The sequence below is a fragment of the Tetrahymena thermophila genome (assembly GCF_000189635.1).
Source record: "Tetrahymena thermophila SB210 genomic scaffold scf_8254811, whole genome shotgun sequence".
NCBI lineage: Eukaryota > Ciliophora > Oligohymenophorea > Hymenostomatida > Tetrahymenidae > Tetrahymena > Tetrahymena thermophila.
Genome location: NW_002476567.1, coordinates 276,813 through 303,339, shown reverse-complemented (window position 1 = coordinate 303,339; position 26,527 = coordinate 276,813). Strand labels below are relative to the sequence as shown.

The 26,527-nt window shown below is 22.6% G+C and overlaps 5 protein-coding genes across 5 annotated transcripts; 4 read left to right on the top strand and 1 right to left on the bottom strand. All coding sequences in view use genetic code 6, as the record gives it.

Annotated features, from left to right (window-relative positions):
- Positions 1-360: 360 nt before the first annotated feature.
- On the bottom strand, positions 361-5,509 carry TTHERM_00069460 (transmembrane protein, putative; the record flags this gene model as incomplete). Its single annotated transcript, XM_001007784.2, has 5 exons — positions 361-1,121; positions 1,298-2,242; positions 2,437-4,296; positions 4,542-4,852; positions 4,920-5,509. 5 exons carry the CDS (start codon positions 5,507-5,509, stop codon positions 361-363), a joined length of 4,467 nt encoding a protein of 1,488 aa, XP_001007784.2.
- Positions 5,510-9,413: 3,904 nt separating this feature from the next.
- On the top strand, positions 9,414-10,964 carry TTHERM_00069470 (transmembrane protein, putative; the record flags this gene model as incomplete). Its single annotated transcript, XM_001007785.3, has 10 exons — positions 9,414-9,434; positions 9,491-9,520; positions 9,633-9,746; positions 9,842-9,891; positions 9,966-10,062; positions 10,116-10,285; positions 10,347-10,430; positions 10,496-10,566; positions 10,649-10,751; positions 10,850-10,964. 10 exons carry the CDS (start codon positions 9,414-9,416, stop codon positions 10,962-10,964), a joined length of 855 nt encoding a protein of 284 aa, XP_001007785.2.
- Positions 10,965-11,893: 929 nt separating this feature from the next.
- Positions 11,894-13,843, top strand: TTHERM_00069480 (sulfite exporter TauE/SafE; the record flags this gene model as incomplete). Its single annotated transcript, XM_001007786.3, has 2 exons — positions 11,894-13,214; positions 13,437-13,843. 2 exons carry the CDS (start codon positions 11,894-11,896, stop codon positions 13,841-13,843), a joined length of 1,728 nt encoding a protein of 575 aa, XP_001007786.1.
- A 2,135-nt stretch (positions 13,844-15,978) lies between these two features.
- Positions 15,979-21,411, top strand: TTHERM_00069500 (sulfite exporter TauE/SafE; the record flags this gene model as incomplete). Its single annotated transcript, XM_001007788.2, has 6 exons — positions 15,979-16,393; positions 16,448-17,410; positions 17,472-17,663; positions 18,631-18,767; positions 19,375-20,725; positions 21,005-21,411. The coding sequence occupies 6 exons, from the start codon at positions 15,979-15,981 to the stop codon at positions 21,409-21,411; spliced, it is 3,465 nt and encodes a 1,154-aa protein (XP_001007788.2).
- Positions 21,412-24,425: 3,014 nt separating this feature from the next.
- Positions 24,426-26,284, top strand: TTHERM_00069510 (sulfite exporter TauE/SafE; the record flags this gene model as incomplete). Its single annotated transcript, XM_001007789.2, has 2 exons — positions 24,426-25,686; positions 25,878-26,284. The coding sequence occupies 2 exons, from the start codon at positions 24,426-24,428 to the stop codon at positions 26,282-26,284; spliced, it is 1,668 nt and encodes a 555-aa protein (XP_001007789.2).
- Positions 26,285-26,527: the final 243 nt, after the last annotated feature.

The window sequence follows — 26,527 nt, the reverse complement described above, 5'->3', positions numbered from 1 at the left end:
AAAAAATAAAAATGAATTAAATAAACAAGTTTTTATTTTTACTCTAAATAGTATAACTAATAGATAGTTTTTTAAATTATTTAGATTATTAACTTAATTACTATCATATAAAAAAAAACATAAACATATGTATATTCTCATAAATGGTATCTTCTTAAATATTGAAAACTTTGTTAAAGCGATACATATGATTAAAAGCGTGTTTGAAAAGGCTTAATTAATGAGGATTTATGGTTTATATTCATTTATTTTTTTTTTAAAATAATTTGTATAAAAAAAATAGATTAATAATAATATAAAGTAGTAAAATAAATAAATATAAACAAACTATTATAATTAATTATAGTAATTTTAATATATTCAATATTTTTTTAAGAAATTCATTATGTAAGGGTTTTCTATTAGGTAAGATACTTCAAAATTGCTCAAAATGATTTTTGATTTAGTTAAGTCTTTTTAAATTGATTATTAAAATGGTATCCAAATGAAAATGTAAAGAATGATGAATAAAGCGAACTAATAAATCATCAATATTTCTTGAACAAAATAGTTTAAGTTAAAGTAATCATCGTTCATGGCATTGACAAAATTATTTAAAGCTAATATTATATTGTTCATTACTTAATACATATCATCTAATGCTTTTAGAGAACCTAATTAGATCATAAAATTGGTTAAAGCTTCCTTACATTTAGTGTCATCCTTGATATTATATATATCTATTAGATTGTCAAATGTAGAAAACAGTTTAACTGAGCTTATTTAAAGACCTTATTAAAGGATACCATTAAATAAAGTATTGCATAAATTAAAGTCAATTTAGCTGGTTTTATACTACTAGTACTATTGTTCTTAAAAAGGTTAGCAAGCATTTAAGTTAAGAATCTAAAATAAAAACGAATTGTAATCAGACTCTTTATAGGATATATTTCCAGATAAATTTTTTATGGAATTTGATAGACCTTATAGTATTGGACCATTTTATTTTTAAAGTTGTAATATTCTAGCATAATGCAATGAAATTGGAGCTACACGAATTGTTGGTAATAATTTCTCTAAAATATATGCTATATGTGCAGTCATGTTAGATAAATATTGCGCCTATACACTATACAGCTAGTCTATTTTATTAAAACATCATTAATTCAAGAAAGTAGATAAAAATAATGAATTTCATAAAAACAGATTATTTAATTTAAATAAAAGCTATTAATTTAAATTTTATGATTTTATTCTCATATAATAATTCTAATATATTAAAGAATTAATAAAATAATTAAAATAAATTTTATTTTACTTATTAGTTGGACATTGACGTTGTTTTAATCTATATACCCTTTGCTCGTTATATATTGGATGAATGGGTATATACTGACCATAATTAAAAATACGGTACTGATTAATATGATTTTGAACTTATATTTTGGTAGACTTGTAGTTTGAGAAATTTATTTCTTTTTTTAAGAAAATTGTATTTCCTAGTTGTAGTTTGTGCTATAATTTTTTTTCATAATTTCTTTTAAAGAGAAGGTTATGCTAAAATACATATCCCTTATGTAATTATAATCTACTGTAGCAATTAAAGAAAGAATTTTTTCTTTTTCTTATTATAAAAATCCATAAAGGAAAATAATAGAGATTGAAATGAAAAAACAAAGACTGCAGTTAATTATGAGCAAGGTGAGATTTATATGATTGATTGTATCATAATAATTTTAATTAGAGTTAACTGTTATATTTTAAAGACCTGATAGCCAATTAGTTATGTTAACAAAATTGTTATAAACATTTAGTTCAGTAACACCATTATAATATATTTAATTACTAAATTAAAACATTATCAATTAATACATTTAAAGCGAATAACCAAAGAATTCAGTAATATTGCGATACTACTTAAGTGTTGTATATGCTAAAAGTGTTGCTTGAGTTGAAATTATATATTATTTACTCTAAAAATTTATTTTTTCATCATTCATATATTACTAAATGTATCCTCTCATATCTTATAAATTTTTTGAAAGCCTTGAAACAATTATTTCATGGTATCCATTAACATCTGGAATTCCATTCATAAGAGCATTATTCTAAGTGAGTTCCCTCAAATTTGTATCTTTAATTGCTGTGCTCATGGTTGTACGGAATCTGAAAGTCCAAGGGATATAAGAAAAATTTTTATTTTACTCATTAAAAGAAGATATGATCTCCCAAAAGAAGTAAATTGAAATAAGTATGATTGTAACTATTTTAATAAATAAATAAATAAATCAATAAAGCAATCAATCAATCAATCAAACAATTAATCAATCAATTTATCAAACAATTAATCAATCAATTTATCAAACAATTAATCAATCAGTCAGTCAATTTATCAACTAACGAATCAATGAAAGAATAAATTAATGAATTAAATTTTTATTAAATAAATAAAATTACTTAATGAAATAAGAGAGAAAGCATTAATCAATTTTAATTATTTAGAATATTTTTGTGACTTTATCTTTTCAATCAAAAATTGCTTTTTTGCATAGAATTGATTGTCCTATAAAGATGCTATGGATGATTAATCTTTCTCAAATTTCTTTGTTTATTGATTTTTTTTGGAAGTTTCTGACTCTGATTCAAATTTTTAACTTAATTTTGTCATTTTAGTAGATCTTCTTTTTTCTTTTGCCTAGAATTTACTTCTAATTTAATTTTTTACTCTCATTAATTTCATTTAAATGGAATTAAAAGAATGAGTGCTGGCTTAATATTTTTCATTTTTTGAATCTTCATCAGTATTCTCCTACTTAATTGTACTTTATTGTTTTTGGTGTTGGATCAAATTATGAATATGTAATTCTTATGCTAAATTTGGTTTTAGCTCTTTAGTTAGTTCTTTATTTATTTAACTACCAAATAGACTAGTTGATACATCAGAAATTTTCTTCACTTTATGAAAATTATCGTCATTTATATCCTTCAACAATGAATGATTATTTGTAGGTGATATCAAATTACTATGACTTAAAGCACTTTAATCTACTCTATAGCTTGCAAATGGTGATTTAGGTGAAAGAGGTATTAATTCAATTTGTTGATATTTTAAGTCTTTGTTTTCATTAGCCACCAATTAGATTTTCTCTGGGATATCCAATAATTTTTAGGAATTTATACTCAAGTGTTTAATTTAAGACTAATTGTTGTTAGGAAGAATAATATTTCTGTTGGATAATATTTCGTTTTACTCACTCATTAATTAGATTATTTATGTGCTCATTTGTATTTCTTATTATGAAAAAATAGATTTCTTATTTTTATCATTTTAAATGTTAGACTCTATGATGCCTGCACTAAGACTATGGCTATTACTTGAACTCTATTTTGAATGGCTGTCTTCTTAATCTTCTTAATCAATTTTCTGTTAAGTGTTCAACTAAGTTTATACTGACTCTGAAGAAGAATGCTCTTCTTAAAGCAGATTGCTTAAATCTTTTTAATCTGCTTGCAATTGATTGTCTATGTTTTAAACATTTTCTTCATTATACAAAACACTCTTCTCAACTTATAATAACTTAACAGAATTTTGATTTTATACTTCTGAATTTTATTTATCATGATGAAAATAATTTTTTGTTTAGAGTAGTTTAGAAGCTTTGAAAAAACAAGCAACATTTTCAAAATTGTACTTGACTCCACAATATTTTTTCATTTACTATGACCAAGTATGGAGTTCAGCTTTTTTATCTGAAAGTCGTTTTACTTATCTAAAATTTTTAATTTGAACATAGCATTAATTAATATTTTAATTTTGCAAAAAGGAAACCTCTATCCTAATTTAATAAATTTCATTTTCAGTGATACTGAATAATTAACTATCATTAATTTATTTTTCTATGTCTTCTAATTTATTAAATAATCTATATTTTATATTTTATATAGGGAAAAAGCAAATAGTGTCTAAAAATTATTCTTCCTTTAAGATATTTAAGAAATGAAATTTTAGATGCTATCCTTGCTCACTTGTATTGTCTGAATATTTTTCTTCTCTCATTTTAGCCTTAATGAAACCAGATATTATTGGAACAAATTAATCTAGGTATACTTTATTTATTTCTTCTTTGCTGATAAACCTTTTAAATAAATTATTGAACAGATTTTCTGTCATATTTTATATTTTAAAATTATCAGTCCCTTCTAAAATGATATAATTCTAATCACTTGAATTTCTACTTTTTACAATTGCTGAAACTCCAAATTCTCGCTAATTTATATAATCCAATTTTATATTTAAATCTAATGGTATTACAAAATCTATTTTTTTAAATTAAAATAAATGAGTAATATTTCTATTTTATAAATTTAAAATAATAATTTAATAAAAAATGGAATTCTGCACTCTCTTAAATTCTTGAGTGTGATTAAATAGAATTCTTTTTATAGTAATTTTAATAATTAGATTTTTTTTAAAAATAAAATTCTACCAAGAGGATCGATTCAATTTTTTAGGATTACATAATAAAAGTGACTAATTAAATAAATGATTCTAAATTTATTACCTTATTTTGTTACTCCAAATAAAATTTTAAAATAATTAGTCCTATTTTAGCTTATATATCCTCTGTCGATCATTTGCTAAAGAAAATCGTTATGATACTTCCCAATAGAATTCTACATCAAAATGCTACAATTTTTATTTAAAACTTCACTAGGTGGGACATCAAAGATATTTTAAAAAGAATCAGAAACTCTTTTTATTTCTCCTAGAGAACCTTTGAGAAGAGAAATAAATACAACGCACTGATTCTCATTGAATAAATCAATATCTGTTTTAGATTAATATTTTCTTTATTTTCTGTAATAAGAACCCCTAATTTCATAAATATAAAAATAAGAATAAGAAATTTAGAATGCTATTTATTTAAATAGATCTTTACTTAAAATCTCCAAAAGATAAATTGTTAATGTATATATCAAGCATTTTTTCTTATAACTTGTTTATTGAATTAACTTAATAAAGCCACACCAAATCTTTATGCAACTATTTTCTAGCTGAAATTAGTTTCTATCCATCTATGTAGACATTTTACAAATTTATTGTATCTTTAGAAATTTCTGATAAAAAATCTCTCTTTTTTTCAAGAGCTGAGCAAAGCTTCTTTTAAAAATCTTTTAATTTGTCATCATAATCTAATACTTTTTACATATCAAAGCTTTACAGTTTATCTTTATAATATTACTACTAATTAATCAAATAGTCTTTCTAAAGCATTTATTTAATATAAGAAAGAAGAGCTAATTATTAGTTAGTTGCTTCCTTTTACTATTGATTTTCTGTATTATGAAGAAGAATAATAGCTTTAGTAGGATTATTCACATAATCGTGCAAAAAGAAAAAATACTCCAAGTGCACAGTAGAAAGGTTTTAATTATTCTTATCTAAATATTTCTCAAATATTTCTATTATGTAGTCTTTTATAAATCTTTTTCTTTCTGTCTCTCCTAAGAGGAATTCCTTATTGACCATACCATTATTTTCCTTATTTTATTTTATATAAATAAAATTAATTATTTTTATTCAATTTTTTCTGAGAGCATTTTGTTTTCTTTTTTAAAACAATTTATTTTTATAATTTTTTAGATTTAAAGTAAATACCAAAAATAACCCTATTGAAAAATTTATTTATTTTTGATTACACAATTATCTTTTAATCACACAAATTAGCTTAAAAAGAAGTTATTTAATAGTAATTCCAGATTTTTTATTATTTAGTTAACTCAACCAATTAAAATAGTTAGTTAGTTGGTAATTACAAAATTTGAAAAGAAAAAGAGTTAGTTAATTATTGAATAAATCTTTTTAATTTTACTTCACTTTTTTTGGAGTAGTCTTAACAAAAACATTAGTCTTTTAATTTTTGGCAATTTTAAATATGATTTAAAATGATTGTTTGAGTAAATATTTGCAAATTCGATTTCATATAATCTTCATAATGAAAAGAAATGGACTCATCACTGAGCTGCCTTATGTAAAAATCTAACTAAGAAATTTAAATTTCCGACTTCCAATCAATTAAAGTTAAATCTTAAGAGAAAAAATTCTTTATTTTTTACTAATATAGTGTAAACAAGTATGAACCAATCTTGAGCATTAATCCTATTAATATAAGCAAAGTTATCGCTATACTCTGAAACTTATTTTAGTTAACGGCAATCAGTATTACAATAGAAATTATAAAATTAGTAATAGAAAATTATAAATTTAGTCTTGATATTCTAATGTCATAATATGGAATTTCTTTTACAAAATCCGCTAAGCACAATAAGGATGATAAAAAAATAGAAAGTGGTTAAATTTAATATGATCCATAGATATTCATAGTACAAGAAATTAATTTGACTAGAACCTTAATTACTGGAAAGAAAGATTTCCTCCTACATAGACTGTCCATTTCTCTAAATTCATATGAATAGTCATGGAAGGCGATCAAAACCCCTATCATATTTACATTATTTGTTAATTTCATAAAAATGTAAGTTTTCATAAAATATTAAAATAGACAGAGTTTGTAAGTAAATGCTTCTTTTATTAACAGTAAATTTTTCTTAATTTTTTGATTGAAAACATAAATAAATTTTTTAGAAAATTTAATTAGTTTTTTTACAATTTTTAATTTACACAATTTCAGATACAATTTTTATCTATGAATTGTGAAAAATATTTTGAAGCTTTTTCTACATAAATAAAATAAAAATAAATTATTTTACCAATTAATGCTGAGATAAAGAGGTTTGCAAAACCAAGAGGAGTTTTCAGATTTAAAGAAAAGTAAAATTAAGGCATAACAAGTACTGAATTATAAAGACTAATTATAAAACTTAGAAACCTATCTATCAAAGGGCCTTTTTTGCTGCTAAAATAGAATTTAAAGTAGCAGAATACTATCTTCAAAATCATTATTATGTTTATGCTAAACAAAATCCAAAAAATTATAATATTTATTGATAAATCTTGGTAAAGAAGAGCATATTTTAATATTTTTATTTGATCGTCTTAAAGCTAAAGATGATCTAAAACTTATGAAGTTATGCCAATAAAAAGAAAGCTATAATGCTCAACCAGTAGAACAAAGACGCAAAAGGCAAAATGCTTTCTAATAGATTTTATTATTGAGAATGAATTAATAATGTAAAACTACTTCAATGTCTCTAAAGAAAATAGTTTAAGACTATTCTTCTTTGATATCATATTTATAATTCACTAACAAATTAATATTTGTTTGCTGTTTTATCTTTTTATCTTAAATATAAAATTTAATAATATTTTAACTTATATTTTGTTTATATCTGTTTTTAATTCTTCTTTAATTATTTAAAAGTAAATTTGCAAATCAATTATTTATAAATAAAATGACCTAACACATCCAACAAACCTGATTTTTTTGGTTATTATATATGTTTTAATGGTTGACCTTATTAATCATTAATCTAATTTTATCTCGAAATACAGCCAGGTTGGTAATATCTTTTTAAATTGCTTTTTTTCATATTTTTTGATTAAATGCTTATTTTTTATAAGAAATAAACAAATAAATAAGTAAATAAAACAATCTATACCATTCACAAAATTAAAAGTTAATCATCTAAGTAAAAAATTTAATCATATCCACTCAAAATACCTATCAAAGCCAAATTTACAAAATACAGTATTGCTATCTCCTCTAAATCTTACAGATAAAAAAATTTTTTGTTTTGATAAATCCCCTAATAAAGCAAATAAATTTGAAAAAAGCAATTATTTATTTAGTATTAAAGTTAAGTTTTTAGGTAAGCACTCTTCTAAATCTTTTATGCTAACTTTTACATTTTATTGAAAAACTACAAATGTATGGATTTAATCTATTAGTGATATTTCTCTGATATTTTCTAAGAACATTTACAAAAGATTATCAAAAATTTGCAAATTACTTTAGTAATTGATGAGATCAACTTATTTAACATATGATTTATTTTATATTTCCTATAAAGTATTTTACCCAATTTATTTTTAAAATAAGCTCAACCATATTTAATATTTTGTAATCAAACACTTTTGTATATTTATATACAAATTTCTATTTTATATATCTAAAAATGATACCATATTTACTCTTTATTAAGGATAATGATAGCAAAAGGATAATTTTTGAGAATATTCTGAAATTTTCATATCAAAATGTTTTTAATATGTTTGTTGGTTTCTTTCATTTAAATTAATAATATTTTAATTTTTTAAAGTTTTTTTCTAAAAAAATTCTTAATACAGAAATTTAATCTAATATTTACTTTAGAGGTAAAATTAATATGAATGAATGATAGAATTATAAACAGTCGTATAAATCTTTATGTCATTTTAGAATTAAATAAAAATTCTACTATTTAATAATTATTTATTTATTTATTTTTATATTAAGTTGAATTTTAAAAAAGAGGAAATTAATAAAAAGTAAAAATTTTATCCCCCTCTTTTTGTAAAGAGAATGCAATGTATTCTTATTAAGCTTATACTAGAAAAAAGTAAGTAGATAAGCATTTAAAATTAAAATCTAAAATATTTATTTAAAGAGAATAATATATTTTCTTTTTACTATTATCAATAATTTGTTTATTTTATTAACTTACAGAAATTTTAAAAATAAACTACCAATAAAAACAGTTTTTACTAAATTAAATTTTTAGATTTCAAGAAAGGTATTTGATAAGATAATTTAGTTTTTATAATCTTTATGATCAAAGCTTTATAAAATTAAGAAAAAAAACCATGAATTAATTTGCTAATATGAATTGGTTAGTTGATTTATCATATTCAATATTAATATAAAAAGTGTGAGAACATTTTAATAATATGAATTATTTATTCTTTTATAACAATCATAAAAGTATTTTTAAATATATTTAAATTTTATTATCTTTTATTAAAATAATTTTAAACGAAAATCAAAAAAAAATATTTTCTTTTTATTCAAATTATTTTTAAATAGAAAAATAATTAAAATAATGATATAAAATTTTGGTTGGACATTAATTTTTTAAAGATATTTTAAATTTCCATTTATTTTTAATATATAAATTGAATTACTTTTTAAAATTAGCTATAATAAAAATCATTAGGAAATTTCTTGAATTGCGTTTAGGGATTATCTATACTTAATACTGATATTGTTTGTTTTATTAGATATTAAGAATCAAATTAAATTTGAAATATTCTTATTTCACAAAGTTGTTTTTATGGTAAAAATAAATAACCAAAAAAAATTAATTGATTAAATAATTATTGATTAATAAAATAAAATTTGATTTTAATATCAGTCACTTTTAGTGTTTAAAAAATTAAGTTATTAGCTTTAAGACCATCAATAATTATAAAAATAAAATCTGTTTGAAGCCGGCATATGCACAATTTTCAATCTGATGTAAGCTAATTAATGAGCTTGATAAATAAATACTCATTTTAATCAAACATAAATAGAACAACAAATAGAGGAATTATGAACTGAAGGTATATTCAAACTCATTTAATATAATGGATGAATTTTTATTAGCTAATGAAATAATATAAATGCAAAGTGAATTTCGCAGATAAAAACTGGCTATTTTAATAAATATAATAGGAAGTCCTTATCAATAAAAATTAAGATCCTTCTTCTGAAATATAAAATTTAGGAAATCAATGGAATATTAAATTCAATTAGATATAAAAATACTTAAAGTCATTGGATCTCAAAGTAAAGCATAATAAAAATATTTGTTTTTTTTGAGTAGACTTAACTCAAAAGAAAAATTCAAGGAAAGTGCTTATTTATTTTGCATATATCAATAGGTTCCTGAGTTAGAATTAAGAGGTTCTGATGAATAATTCAGAAAAAATATGTAAAAACAGATTTATTTTTAATACTTCAAAAGTTCTAGGGTTCAATTATCATAATAATTTTTTTCATTCATAGCAAAGATGAAATATAAATATGTGCAGCAGAATCTAAAATTTTGGGTAAGTTGTATGAGAGATTAGTATAAATCACAGTCAATTCTCAAAGTGATAAAGTAAAAGCATTAACACAAATGAAAAATATTGATTATTACTTACTTATTAAAAGAATTTGAAAGAAATACATATGGCATAACAAAGGTAGTAATTAGAACAATTTTAAACAAAGTTTAAGATTATAGCTGAAAAATATGCAAATATAGAACAGAGAAATTAAAAGTTAAATAAATTCTAGGAGCATAGATTTGAACAGGGAGTAGATGCAGAACCTACAAGTGAGTAATGAAAATATTATTGTATGAAATTGTTGCTAAAAAATGCAAAAATGTTTATAAATTAGGCGTTAAAGATTGAGAATAAACGAGTAAAGGCATGAATAAGAAATGCTAGAAGCAAGAGCTAGAGATTTACAAGAAGTTTTATAGTAATTATTAATTAATTTAAGATATTCTTTGAAATAGAAAAATATTTACTTAATAATTATTTAAGAAACCTTTCTTAAGCAGTTTCTATGATTTAAGATTTAGATAACAAAGTTGCAGAGCAAGGAATCTAAATTGGTAAAAATATTTATTTATTTATTTATTATTTCTATTTTTCTTTACATGTTTTAATTAATACTTAATTATTTATCAAAATAAGAAAATATGGTAGCAGTTGTATAGGACACTCAATACCAAACAGAAGAAACTGCCAAAATAATGGAAGATACAAAAAAACTGACAAATTCAACTACAAATACTACGTAATTTACATTTTTATTAAATTTATATGTGAGGTTACATTTTAGGAAATGATAATTAGCAACTTAATAAATTTTTCATATTTTTTATTAAATAATAGTCTTCAACTGTGCTTATTAGTTACTGTTATTGTTGTAATATTAATTTTAATGATAAGCAGTGGAGGCAGCAAGAGTTCTTCATCTAATAATAACAATAATAAATTACGATTCTGAGCTTAATTAAAAAATATATTTATTTTTTTGCATATTTGACTTTCTTTATAAATATTATTATATAGTTAATTTTTTAATTTAAAATTAATTATTTTTTGCACTTAATAAAATGGATAATATTTTTTAATTACAAAAAAATAAAATTTTTAAGAAATTAAAGAATTTTGCAATAATACAAAAAGCAAAGTAATTATTTTTATATTGTAATAATAAATTAATGCATTTATTTGTAGTAATTGATTGGATTATTAGCCAAATATAAAATTATAGAATGATAAAGCTTAATTTATTTTAATAAAAAATTTATGAAATGAAACAATAATTTCTAACTAAATTTTCTGTGTAACAAAATTAAATTTAAGATAAAAATAATTCAATATTTTATGATACTCTTATTTTTGTTACATTTGATTGATATAGAACAGAATATATATATACTAAATATAGGTAGATAGATTATTTACCAAAAAGTATGAGAATATTAATTTAGTCTAGTTATTTGATTTTATTTGAAAAATGCTAACATAATTAAAACTATTCAAGTAAAGGTAAAAAACCATATCAAATTACCATTATATCTTTTATAAAATTTATTATAAGGGACATTCACTTTACTTAAGGGGTTTTTCATTAAAATATTCTAGAGATTTTCTATCCAAAGATTTTTTTAGGTATGTTATTCAAATATTTTTAAATTTATCCTTAGAAGAATTGTTAATGAATTATCTTGATTAAATATTTATAAAATTAGTTAGTAAATGATATTATATCATTACTCTTATTTCTTTTATTCAATATATCAATCAATGCATAGCTGAAATACGAATTTTATTTTTGGTGAGGTGTATTGATCTAATATATTAAATATAAACAAAGATATTACTTAACTAAATAATAACATAAATATAATATAAAATATATTTTTTAAAATGAGTACAATTTCATGCACAACAGATAGCGATTGCGACTTTAATTTTTATTGCAGTTCTGACTTGACTTGTGTTCATGACTCACTTTGGCCTCCATCAGTTTTAGATGTAATTACATATTTATTGATTCCTGTAGTAGTAGGTATTGGTAATGTTGGAGGATTAGGAGGAGGTATTGTAAAAGTCCCTATGCTTATGCTTATGCTAAATTATTAAACGAAGGTTGCGACATTTATTTCTTACTGCATATTATTTGGAAGTTGTTTAGCCAATTCAACACTCCTCATTTTTAAAAAGCATCCTTTATTAGACAAGCCCATTATTGATTATAATATTGTTCTAATGATAAATCCTATGGTCCTATTAGGAACTAATATTGGTATTTTCTTAAATATTCTTTTACCTGAAATTGCTGCTGGCATACTCTTTATATGCTTTTTGATATTGATATCACCTTACATGTTCAAAAAGGGTTTAAATTTATATAGACTGAAAAAAGAACAATAAAAGTGCTAATTAAGCGAGCAACTTTTAGAAAATGACTAAGAAAACGAAGAAAATGAAGAAAATAATGGTAAAGCAGGATTTTCTTTATAAGAAATAGAAAAAAATGTGAATAACTACCAAAAAATCAATTAGGATATTAACAAGAACCCAAAAGAATAATAAGATGCTTTTAGCTTCAAAAAGTTATAAAATACAAAAGACGTCTAAGAAGTAGAATCAATTATGCCCTAAAATCCTAGGGCTTAATTTAATAATAAATAGTAGCATAGCTAAGCATCAGATAGCTCAAAAGTTTTATCAAAGTCTTAGTTAATCGAAGAAGAAGTAGCTAGAGAGAGAACTAACTCCTACTTTTAAGCAGAAGAAGCAAATCAAGACCACTTAAAAAGGTAGTCAATTTTGATAAGTCAAAATGCAATCAAAGAAAGTGAAGTAGGATAAAATAAAATATTTGTTGATGCAACTGGAAGTGAAGAATTAGAAGCTTTTTATCAAGAAGAGTACAAACAAGTTCCTACAAAGAAGCTTATTCTACTCATAGTAGTTTTCTTCTCAGTATAAATGCTCGTTTTTATTAGAGGTGGAAAAGGGTTGAGCAGTTTTGTAGGAATCACAACATGTTCTACTGCTTATTGGGTTACTAATGGTGGAATAGTTTTATTAGCATTTGTTGCTGCCTTTGTCATCAGATTCTTTCTTTAGAAATGGGAAAAGAATAAAAGAATTTTTATTGAAAAGTATCATTTAGAGGATGAATTTGCAAGTGATTTAGATGTGAATAACAATATGAATTATATTAAAATTTCATTAGCAGGTATATATATTATTTTTGATTATCAACCAGTATATAAAATGATTGAATAGACATATTATTTGTCAGAAATCAAAATTGAATTTAAAAATCTTCAATCATTTACGATTATTCAAATACAGCTTACTTATTCTTACCTAGTTTTATGACTTTAAAAACAATATTCATTTGATTTCATATTTAATAATTATTATGCTAATTCTTTTCAAATTATTTCAACAATAGGTTTGACTGCTGGTATGTTAGCTGGTACATTTGGTGTAGGTGCAGGATTAGCTCTTGTTCCTATTCTACTAGCATCTGGAGTACATCCTTAAGTAGCTGCTGCAACATGTGGGTTTAACTATTTTTTTATTTCTACAACAACGATTATTTAAGTTTTCACTAATGATTACTTAAACATTTCTTAGATTATTCTCTTTAGTATTCTTTCTTTTATAGGAGGATTCTTATGTGCTAAATTAATCTACAGATATGTTGAAAAAAAGAAGGCTAGCTATTTGATTGTCTTTATAGTTTTTGGGTTAGCAATTCTAAATATATTAGCATTTATAGTCTACCTAACAAAAAAAGGAGTTAGATATGGATGGGATAGTTTAGTGAATCAAACCCCATTTTGTGAAGTTCAATGAAATTAACAAATAAATAAATTAACAAATTTTAATATTTTTCAGATATTTCCTAATAATAAAAATTGTATTTCAAAAATATATTTTAGTAATAAATTAATAAATTGTTATACACTAAGTGATAGAAAAGATTAACTATTTTTCTTTGAGAAAGATTTTATCTTAATATCAAGAATTCAAATAATTGTAAAATTGTAAAAGAAATTGAATTTCAGGTTTAAAAATTAATTTAAAAAAAAATTAAATAAATTTATAATCATGCATTTAAGAATCAGCAAAAGGATTACTATTTATCAGTTGAATTATTTTTTATGTTATTAAATAATCTAAAAGATTTTTCCATAAAACAAAATTGTAATTCATCAATCAAAAAATAACCTTGTAAGTCAAAATGTTTATAATATCATTTTTGTTAGCTTAGTAATTAAGTTTTGATTTGAAAATTTAAAGTAATTTTTGATAAAAGAATTTAATTGTCAAAATTTTGATCAATTAATTAAAAAATAATACACTTTTAGATATTTAAATATCCTAGATGATAAATGGTTGGATTTCACAAAATATATTTCGAAATATTTTAAAGCTTGTTTATTGATTTATGTAAGTTGAAATTTTTTATCAAGAATAAAAACTAGCGAGTAAATTGAATCTCAACAGTTCAACTAGTAATTAATTAATTAGAAAAAATTTACTTTTTTTTGATTATAATTTTAATAAAAATTGAATTAAATAAATAAATAAAAATAGGGATTTCATTCGAATCAGACAAAAAATTAGATTCAAAGAAATACTTTTCATCAAATAAATAATTTATAAATATAAAATTAAGAAAAAATAATTAGCTTTTGATAAGAAGAATCAATAAAATGAGTCTAATTTTTTAGAGAAATATGCAGATTTTATTATTCATAAATGTGATTTAAACATTCTGTTCTAGTATATTATTTTTATTTAGCTCATTTCTGTTATTTTAAAGTATTATATTTTTTATTATAGGTGTTTTTTTAAATCCTGTTCCAAGCTAGATTATTCTAAAAGGATACAACATAATAGATTTAGGGTCAACTTCAAACAATTATATTTATTAGCTCAATCTGAATCCTTTTAGTACTTCTGGATTCTATAAATTTACTCCATAAATATAATTTTTATATGATTTTGGGATGTATAGTTGTGAAGAAATATCATTCGATGTCTCAATTGACACTATTTAGTTTTTAAAAAACCAAACTATCAAGTAAATAAATTTTAGCTTTTTGATTTGAAAAATGAATGCCAAAACTTTCTTGATTAGGAATTAATTTGAGTTACACGGATTTTAATTGATATTAATTATAAGTATATTTATAAATTTTATTGACTTATTTTTTTCTTTTAGGTATTTTAGATAAAATTAGATTACTTTTAAAATTGTGGTTTTAACTAGTGATATGCAATACCTTGAATACTTACAATCTTTTAATAATATTCATTCTCAATTAATTACATAAAATATAAAATTAAATTTCAGTCAATATCAGAAAAAAGAATTTCAAATATTTATAGAAGATATTACTACTTAGTAATATCTATCTGCTGCAAACATCTCTATGTAATTTTACCTTTTTTTAAACTTAGATACTTGCTTTTTAAAAGTTCTTACTAACCTTAACTTTTTAAAATTTGTAATTAGTTCTTTTGTAAACTAATTAATATTTTTCTAATAAATTATCAATAGTGGACCATTTTAATGCGTCAATAATAGCAAAAGATAAAATAGAAACTAAATATTTTAAGAAATTAAGAAAAATATTGATTTAAGTGATGATAAATGCGTAAATTATCTAAAAAATTGCTTAACTTGCTTAAGTAAAAATCAATGCAGTAAATGCGCCTATGGATTATAATTAGATCTCAATAGTGAATGTATCAAATTTTAATTAAGTAATTCAACTTAAATCCACTTAACTGATTAAATCTTGAACAATCTTTAAATCAAAAATGGATGTCTATAAATTAATAATAAATGTGTAATTTGCTTAGATAAATTCTTAGGTATCTAAATTAATGGGTAAAAAGTATGTGTAGAATATTAGGAAAGTCAACCAATCAGTTCATAAAATTAACAAAGTTTGTGGTATATCTAATACTATTAAATAATGAATGTAATTTCAAATCTACATTAGCATAACTTAGAAGACAGATATAACATTAAAAAGAGTATTTTTTATAAAATTTAAGAATGTCAAAAGAAATAATAATTTTCCATAGTAGAAGATAGTGATATTACTTGTATTGAGAAGTGTCCTGAAAAATATTACTATTTAGATCAATCTACTAACTTTTGTATTCCATGCTAAAATGGTTGCGTATTATGCAGTTAAGATAAATGCTTGTAATGTGATGAGAAATTTTAATCTAAAATGAGTTACAATAGCAAAGAGTTTATTTGTCTTCCAAAAGATTATACTGAAAACAAATCTATGTTATAAATAAATGCATGCAAAATTGAAAATTGTAAAATTTGTAAGCAAAATCAAAATTAATAAACTTACTGCGATTAGTGTGATTAAGGTCACTATTTATATTAAAATAGATGTTTATAAAAAATTTAATGTTTATAATAAGGATTGGCTCTTTCTTACAATTTTTACTAATAATTTTGTACACAGTGTCAAAATCACAATTAAAAACAATCTGATAATTTTTGTTTATCTAAACACTAAGGTAAGTATTTGTAATTTGATCACTATGAAAATGATATTAAAGAAGAATTTTGTGAAAACTGCACAAATGATTTAGAATGCTTAGAATGCAAGATAAATAAACAGTAAGCATTAAGCTCTTAGTGTAACTATTTTGATTTAAATGGATTTTGTATTAAGGATTTAGAAAATGAATTAGAAAATAGCAAGTTCCACATTTGTCAAAATAACAAATTTTAATAAGCTTTTGAACGCTTTACTAGTTAATGTATGCATTTTTATGATCCAAATTGTTTAAGTATTAATAAAATAATGAACATTTGCATTAAATGTAAGGAAGGTTTTTTTATGGATCCTGCTCTGAATTATTGTAGAAAATGCCATGATTCTTGTAGAGAATGCCACAATTAAACATAAATTTGCAGTGATAATGTACATTCATTAAGAAATCTCGAAAATCAATAAATCTGTCAATAGGAAAATTGTCAAGTCTGTAATTCCAACTAAAAATGCATTTAGTGCATGAGCGGATATTATTTGGATACAAATAATGCTTGCTAGCTCTGTCCCAGTAACTGTTCAACTTGTTCTAGCTCTAACCCTTAAATATGCACTTCTTGTAATGAATTTTACTATATCAATACTAAAAGTGGTACTTGCAATTTCTGTGAAGAAGGTTACTACAATCAAAACTAATCAACAGACCCTAAAAATGTAATTTGTGGTTTATGCGATTCAACTTGTGATACATGTAATGGTCCTTTAAATACCGATTGCATTAGTTGCAGCTACTCGCTTTCCAAAAGCCTGCTAACTGGAACATGCTAAATGAGTAACCAAATTTAAAGCGAGATTGATTTATATAATCAAATAAGAAATCTAAATTGTAAGAATATTAATTTATTTAATTAATCAGTCCATCTAATCTTTATTCTAATTTTAAATAGGTTTATGGGTTGATAGAAACAAGTGCTAAGAATAATAAGAATAATCTTAAAAGCTGAGTAATGTAAACTATTAATTATAGCTTGCCTCTATTATTATAGGAAGTACTGTGGGAATTATTTCCCCTGAAGTTAGTAGTTCTGTTTGGTTTTATTTGCAGAATTAATAATTAATAGGCAATAGCTATTTCCTCAGTAAAATAAATGAGCTTTCACTAACATAGCTCCATTTAAAAAATGCTTATGCCTTCAATTTTTTTGTTTTATTTAGTAATCCATTCTCAAGCAAAGCATAAAATGTAAGCTAGATAGACTACTATTCCATAGAAATACTTAAAAAAACAGATAGTCGTCTTCTAATGATTAACGAAGTTCAATAATTTTATCCTTTATTTTTATAGAATTGTTTTTACCAATTCTCTGTTCTTGTTGCTTGCATTATAATATTAGGCTTATTATTCTTTGTAGGAAAATGGCATAGTATATTAGAGAGAATTTATTAATATTGTAGATGGAATTTATTAATTAGATTATTTATGGTCTGCTCAAACTTCATAATGATTAGTTCTTTTTCTTTCTTTAATTAAGAAGCAAAAAAAATAGAGAACAAATAAAATGTTACAGAATCAAAAGAAATATGCAGCTTTGTAATGGCTTCTATTTCCTTGATAATATATTTATTTTTATACATTAAAATATTAATTTTCTTTATGGATTACAGACAAAGATATGATTGCTAATCTAAACTTTTATATTTATCTATTCTAGAGAATTTACGTGAAAATAAAGTACTCTATCAGCTTTTTTGGATCATCTTTGAAGTAAAGAAGGCTGCAAATGTTGCAGTTCTAGTTTTTTTTAATTCTTCCTAGTCTAACATTATTTAATGGATATTTTTTTCATTAGAATTTTTATTTTTGCTTTATACTCTGATCTTTAAGCTTTTTGAAACAAAATTCTTGAATAATTTTGTGAGATTTATCTAAATGTTATAAGTCTTATTAAATTTAATGCTTGCGTTGACATTCACTTTTAAAAATGATAGCGTAGCACAATCATATTTTTGTTATGGTAATAATTTATTTACTTAATTAACTACTTATTTATCAAACTTTCACTAAGCAATATTTGATTTAAAATAATTTATTTTATTAATAAATAGTTTTTATAATCATAACTTTTGTTTTGCATATTTCAGTGATTTGCTTTTCTTTAGTAGTTCCTGTAACAAACTACATTATTGAATATTGTAAAAAAAAGAGAGAAGCTAATGCAAATGTTACTTGTAACTAAACTCAGGTTATCAGTTAATAAATGTCTGAAAATATTGAAGAGATCCTAAACATTTCTCTTTCTAAGCCTAAGAAAAAAAAATTCAACTTTAATTTTTACTGAAATTAAAAGTAGAAATTTGTAAATAATTAAATTATATAAGTATAAATTAAACATATTTTAAAGTTATATTTAATAAATACCAAAGTGTATAATGCAAATTTTTGTAAATAATATTTAATATAAATCTTTAGTATTTCTTAATAATAAATAAATTGCAAAATTTCATATAGTGTAAGTTCTCACTAATTACCACAAACGAATTTTAACTTCAAATATATTAAACAAGATTTATTTATTTATTGTAATTTATATTTTAATTTCTATATGACCGTAAGTAGTAAACCAAGTTACAATATATAAATTAAAAAATAAAAAAAATATAAGGATCAAAATTATTAGGGTTCTAGATGTAAAATGCGACTCCAAATTTAATATAATCATTCATTCATTTACTAAAATTAGTTTAATACTTCGTATTTATCAAATAAAAGATTCAATCTATCTATATCTTGTTTGTTTAATGCATAAAAAAAAAAATTAATTAATTAATTTATTAATTTACTAAAAATAGAACAAGTAAAAGGATTAAGTAAACAAATAATTTAACACCTTAAGTATGAGTACAATTTCATGTTAATCAGATAGTGACTGTGATTTTAATTTTTATTGTAGCTCTGACTAGACTTGCCTTCATGAGCCTATTTGGCCTCCATCAGTTTTAGATGTAATTACATATTTATTGATTCCAATAGTAGTAGGTATTGGAAATGTTGGAGGATTAGGTGGCGGTATTGTAAAAGTCCCAATGGTTATGCTCATGCTAAACTACGAAACAAAAATAGCCACATTTATATCTTACTGTGTATTATTTGGGAGTTGCTTAGCTAATTCGACTCTTCTTATTTTTAAAAAGCACCCTTTATATGATAAGCCCATAATTGATTATAACATAGTCTTAATGATTAATCCTATGGTGCTTTTAGGAACTAACATAGGTATTTTCTTAAATATACTTTTACCTGAAATAGCTGCTGGTATACTCTTTATAGGCTTTTTGATTCTGGTATCTCCATATATGTTCAAAAAAGGATTAAATCTGTACAAGCTAAAAAAGGAGCAACAAAAGAACTAATTAAGTCAAAGCCTTTTAGAAAACGATTAAGAAAATGAAACTAAAGAGGGATTTTCTAAGTAAGAAACTGGAAAAGATATGAGTAATTACTTGGCAATTAATCATGATTCCAGCATGAATGATTGTGGATATGAAGAATCTAGTTTAAAAAATGCCAAGAAGGCAATAAATCATTAAGATGTAATTGAAACAGAGTCTATCACTGCTTTAAATACCAGATCTTAGACTAATAATTAAAAAAATGGATGTTAGATGAATACTTCAAAAGCACTTTTAAGGTCTCATCAAATTGAAGAAGAAATAGCTATAGAGAGATCAAACTCCTATTTTTAAGCTTAAGAAACAAATGACGATCGCTTGAAAAGATAATCAATTTTGATAGGCCATAATTCTATCAAAGATAATGAAGTATCATATAACTAAAAATATGTTGATCCAACTAGTACTGAAGAATTAGAAGCATTTTATTAAGAAGAATATAAATAAGTTCCGACAAAAAAACTTCTATTGCTAATAGTGGTCTTCTTCTCTGTATAAATGCTTGTTTTTATCAGAGGTGGAAAAGGATTAAAGAGTTTTGTAGGAATTACAACGTGTTCAATTAGCTATTGGATTACAAATGCGGGAATATTGGTACTAGCAGTTGCTGCGGTTTTTGTAATCAGATTTTTCCTTTTAAAGTGGGAGAAAAATAAGAAGATTTTAATAGAAAAATATAATTTAAAAGAAGAATTTGCTGATGATTTAGATGTTACTAATAGTATTATGTATGCAAAAATTTCAGTGGCAGGTATTAATTTTTTAATAATAAATTAAGAAAAGTAAACAATGCCACTCTTTGTTTTAGTGGATCAAAGAAAATTTAATTCTTCTATTTTAATATCGATAAAATTTACATATTTAATCTACTTAACAACGACATTCATTTACTTATTTATTTAAAATTCATTCATTCACAAAATTATTATTTATTTTCTTAAAATAAATAAAAAACCAATATTAATTAAATTTTTAGATTTTTTTTGAAACAAATATTAAATTATTTGTATTAAAACTTTTTAAATAATAGGTTTGACTGCTGGTATGCTAGCTGGTACATTTGGTGTAGGTGCAGGACTAGCTCTTGTTCCTATCTTATTAGCATCCGGAGTAAATCCTTAGGTGGCAGCTGCAACATGCGGATTTAATTATTTCTTTATCTCAACTACAACAATCATTCAAGTCTTTACAAATAGTTATTTAGATTTATCGCAGATTGTATTGTTTAGTATCCTCTCTTTTATTGGTGGTTTTGTAATAGCTAAATTTATTTATAACTTCGTTGAAAGAAAAAAGGCAAGTTATCTGGTTGTTTTTATGGTTTTTGGTTTAGCAATACTAAATATTATTTCGTTTATAATCTATCTCACCAAAAAAGGAGTTAGGTATGGAGGGGATAGTTTAATTAATCAAACTCCATTTTGTGAAGCTTAATGAAATAAATATAATTTTTATTATTATTAAAATTAAATAAAGTAATTGTTAACTTCATTTTATTGTTATTTTATTTTCATATTATTTCTACCATTCACAAAAAAACAAACAAATATTTTTAAATACATTTAATCAACAAAAACAAAAACAAATCTTCCAACCATTTTTATTTGACATTTAAGTAAGATATTAAATTAATTTATAAGATAAAATTCCATCGAAAATTATTTCCTTCATATGTAAAATTAAATATTTAATCTCACACTCAAATAATAAAAGGATTTTTATCAAACAATTATATTTATTATTTGAAAATTTCTAATAAAATTCTGATTATTATTTTTCTTTGTTATATATGATCTCTAAACCACTAATATAAAAAAGCCAATAATAGTATATTCTAGTAACTTACTTATTAGATAATAAGTATAGAAGAAAATAAAAATAATATACCATAATTATTTTATAAATGACGAAATAAAAATTATTTAAATTGGTCTTAGTTTGTTTTGGTTAATGTTTGAATAGTTTGTAAAAAAATAAATAAAATACTAAATAAAATAAGGGAATGCATTAATTATTATTTAGGTTTTTAAAAAGTTTTATTTCATTTATAAAATATCAAACACTTAATAGCAAATATTTTGAAATATAGAAAATTGAATACTTTTTTAAATTTTGTCAATATTTAAAATAGAAGCTAAGTTAATTAGTCTTTTTTTACACTTTTGTAAAAATAAACAATTTTGATAATTAAAAATATAAGAATTTCAGAGCATTTTTTGATAATAAATATTCTGGTAAAAAATTAAGTGATAAATTTGATGTAAATAATTCAAAAAGACAAAAAGGAAACAAAGAATGAATAATATTACTTTTTGATATAAATTCTACTTAACATAATTACACCTATAAAAGAAGTGGCTAATGATAAAAATTGCATTTTTATAATAAAAAATGTCTTTTTATTTTAAAACTAGAATCAATTTATAAATAAATATGATGTATAAAACTTTCAAAAAATAAGACCTAAAAGTGTATAGTTTATCAGTAATTTATCTTTGAGTGAATACTCAGACATTATTTATTAATGCCTCTAAGATACAGGAAAATCTAATTTTACCCTATTACAGAGTTGCTATTGTACAAAGATTATTTATTTGTAAATCAAATTGTTATTTGATTAAAATATAGGTATTTTATTAATCCTGAAGATACTCTTTGAAATACGGAATTGTCTATTTACATAAATAACTTGAAATAAGATATTTATATAAAATTGATTTTTGGGGAGTTTAGGAAATTTTAATTTTACATAAATTGATTGATAGAATTCACTAATATGTTAGCTCATTAAATTTATGGGTAATATGACCAAATTATTTTTATTAATTTAGCTAATGAAAATTCGTTTTCTGGTGGTTTACATTTATTTGTAAATTTTAGATCAATTTCTGTTAAATAAAATTATCTAATTCCAAAAACAAGATTTTTAGATTGGAGAATGAATTGGATTACTCATAAGAAAATTTTTTTAATCAACCTCGTTTTGAGAATAATTTTTATTCATATTACTACTAAAGTATTCATTTTATTTTTTAAATTATTTATATTAAATAAGTAAAATTATGTTGTCTAAATTAATTTTCCTTTATTTGCATAGAATGCTTTTTTATTTTATGAAATCTACTATTATAATTTGAATATGATATTCTAATTTTAATAATGCTACAGATGTATTATTAAATTCTTTTATATTCTCAGAGAAAAATCCTTCAAAGTTTTATGACAGATAATTAATAACTCCTTAAAAAATTGTTTGTGAAAAAAATTAATTGATTTATATGTTCATATAAATTAATATGAGTTGAGTATGTAGAATAATTTAATATTCTTTTTGCAAATAACTAATATAATTTAATATGACAATCTACAACATCAAATAAATTTATTTTAGCTCCCTCAATAAAATATCTCTTGTTAAGAGTTTTAAAAAATTATTTTAAGATGATTTTTAAGATTTTATTAAAAACAACTTTTGTTATTTATTTTCATTTTATGAACAATCTAAAATGTGACCTTACAATAGTGAATCAATCTACTCTAGCTAGATTTGATTTTTATGATTGTGAACAATAGATGAAGTATTAAATCTTTGATCAATAGAGTATTAAAAAAATGAAATTAATTATTGTTTTTATTTCCGTTCAAATAAAGATTGTGAACATAATTTTAATTACTTCCAATTGAATCAGAATAGTCAATTCGTAAATTTAAAAAGAGAGCCAAAAAATACTATTTACAAAAACGTAAGTTACAAATTAATTATCTTTTGATTACTTGGTTACGATAAAATCTATTTGTTGACAAATTTGATTCTTTAAAAATTTATAAAAAAAATAATTCTATTCTTAACAAAAGTTCATAGACAAGAAAAGTATACAAGTTTTTTATAGACATAAATTTCTTTTACAAAAATTAATCTGGCGCGATAAAGTAAAATTTGTCATTTGATGACAGATATCATCTTATTTGTATATTTAGATGAAGTCAACATTGATGAAAATATGCTAATTTAAATTGTGGGAAAATTTGTTTTTACAGATTATTTAAGAAGTATTATTACATCTCTTTTATTTAGATTTAATTTAATCTTTAGATTTAGTAATTCGCTGATTAAATAATCTAAAGAAAGTGTTTGGATTACATATTTTGTGATCCTATTTAAAGAAATCAATTAATTCTTTTATTTACTTCAAAGCTAAAAGTAAATAATTAGCTAGTTCTGAGCCAACGAATTGCAATGCATAATTGATTATCACAAATGTATAAAAATGTAATCGTACTTGATTAATTTAAAATATAATAAAAACATTTCTAATCAATAAGTTGTTAGTTGTTTCTCATGCGTTTAAAAAGAAGTTTTCTAGATTGAATTTTATTATGATATTAAATAATTTCTTAAATAAATATAGTAAACTAAGCAAAAAAAAAAAAAAAAAAAATCTAAATCTGAAATGAGTACAGTATCTTGTCATACCAATAATGATTGTGACTTTAACTTTCACTGCTCAAATAAAGTATGTGTTTACAACGATCTTTGGCCACCTTCTGCATTCCAAGTTATAGTGTATATACTTATTCCTTTTATTATAGGTGTTAGTAATGTAGGAGGCCTGGGAGGTGGTATTATTAAAGTACCTTTAATTACGGTTATGCTGAACTATCCATCAAAGGTAGCTACCTTCATTTCATATTGCATTTTGTTTGGAAGCAGTGTTGTCCATTCAACCATCATCATCTTCAAGAAACACCCACTCTTTAACAAACCTATTATAGACTATAATATAGTGTTAGTTATTAATCCAATGGTTCTTTTAGGTACTAATGCTGGTATTTTGCTGAACGTTCTAATGCCTGAAATAGTTGCAGGTGTAATCATATGTGTCTATCTTAGTCTCATAGCACCATACATATTATTCAAAGCAATCAGCTTATATAAAATAACTAAAAAGTAATAACAATAGATTGAACCTGAAGCAAAAGCCTTAGAAACAGTAGAGAGAAAAAATGAAGGAGAAGTATAAGTGTTTGAAATGAACGTTAACGATATTCAAAAAATGAACGGAGATCCAATCAATACCGTTTAAGACTAGAGAATTTTAATCACATCAAATCCTATCCTGAAAGAATAAGTGTCTGATAAAACAGGAACAAATACCATTCTTCCAATATAAATAACTCCTTTATCTCCCAGTATCTAAAAAATGGAAAGCGCAGCTTAACTAGAAGACTAACTTTTAATGTAAAGAGTAAATTCTTACTACGTTCCTCAAGAGCCTCCTAAAGATAAGACAAAAAGAGGATCAATAATAGTAAGTTAAAATTCCTTGAAAGAGACCCCAGAAGAACCCAAATAGGAATAAATTATGACTGAAGAATTAAAGGCCTTTTATGATGAGGAATACTAATAATTCCCAAAAAAAAAAATTCTTTTATTAGTGATAATTTTTTGCATAATTTAATACATAGTCTTTTAAAGAGGTGGAAAAGGCTTATAGAGCTTTGTTGGTATTAAGACATGCTCTGCTTCTTATTGGGTTTCTAATGGTGCTATCTTAGTTTTATGTGTTGCTGCCATTTTTGTAATTAGGTATTATCTATTGAAATGGACAAAAAATAAAAATGAAATAATTAAGAAATACAACTTATAGAAGGAATTCGAAGGTGACTTTAACGTTCTTAATAAAACACACTATTTTGTAGTCTTATTAGCAGGTAAAATATGGATATTTAATTCTTAAAAATAATTTTTCAGCCATATTTTATATTTATTTATCCATTTCATAAAAAATATGAAATGGCGAAAATAATTTATGACTTAATTTTACAATCATTTACTTTTTTGCTGAATTAACAAAAATAATTTGATAGAACTGTAAATTAAAAAATTTAATTAAATCAAAAAGGTTTAGCAGCAGGATTGGTTGCAGGAACTGTAGGTGTAGGAGCTGGTCTTACCTTAGTGCCACTTTTACTATCAATCGGAGTTCATCCTTAAGTTGTAGCTGCTACTTGTGGATTCAACTACTTATTTATTGCTACTACTACAATTATTTAGGTTTTCACAAGTCATTATTTAAGTTATGCCTAAATTGTATTATTTTCTCTTCTCTCTTTTGTTGGTGGATTTATTATTGCAAAGTGTATCTATAATTATGTTGAAAAAAGAAAAAATGGATACGCATTAGTCTTCATCGTATTTGGTCTTTGTATATTAAGTATAGTAACAATGATGATCTATCTAATAAGAAAGGATATTTTATATGGATATAAGAGTCTTATTTAATAAACACCTTTCTGCCAAGCATAATGAAACGTTCGTTTGATTAGAATAAAAATTAGTATTATAATAACATATAATATAAAGTATTTATTAATTAATATATTTTATTTGTATTTTATTTGAAATTTTACCATTCCTGGCTGGCTATATACAATTTGAATAAAGTGAAAATCTTGCATCTAATGAAAAGTTAATTTTTTTTTATATTGTTTAAATTATAATTGCATTAAATAAAAACAAATTCTCTAATATTCAAAGAGTAATTAATTATAA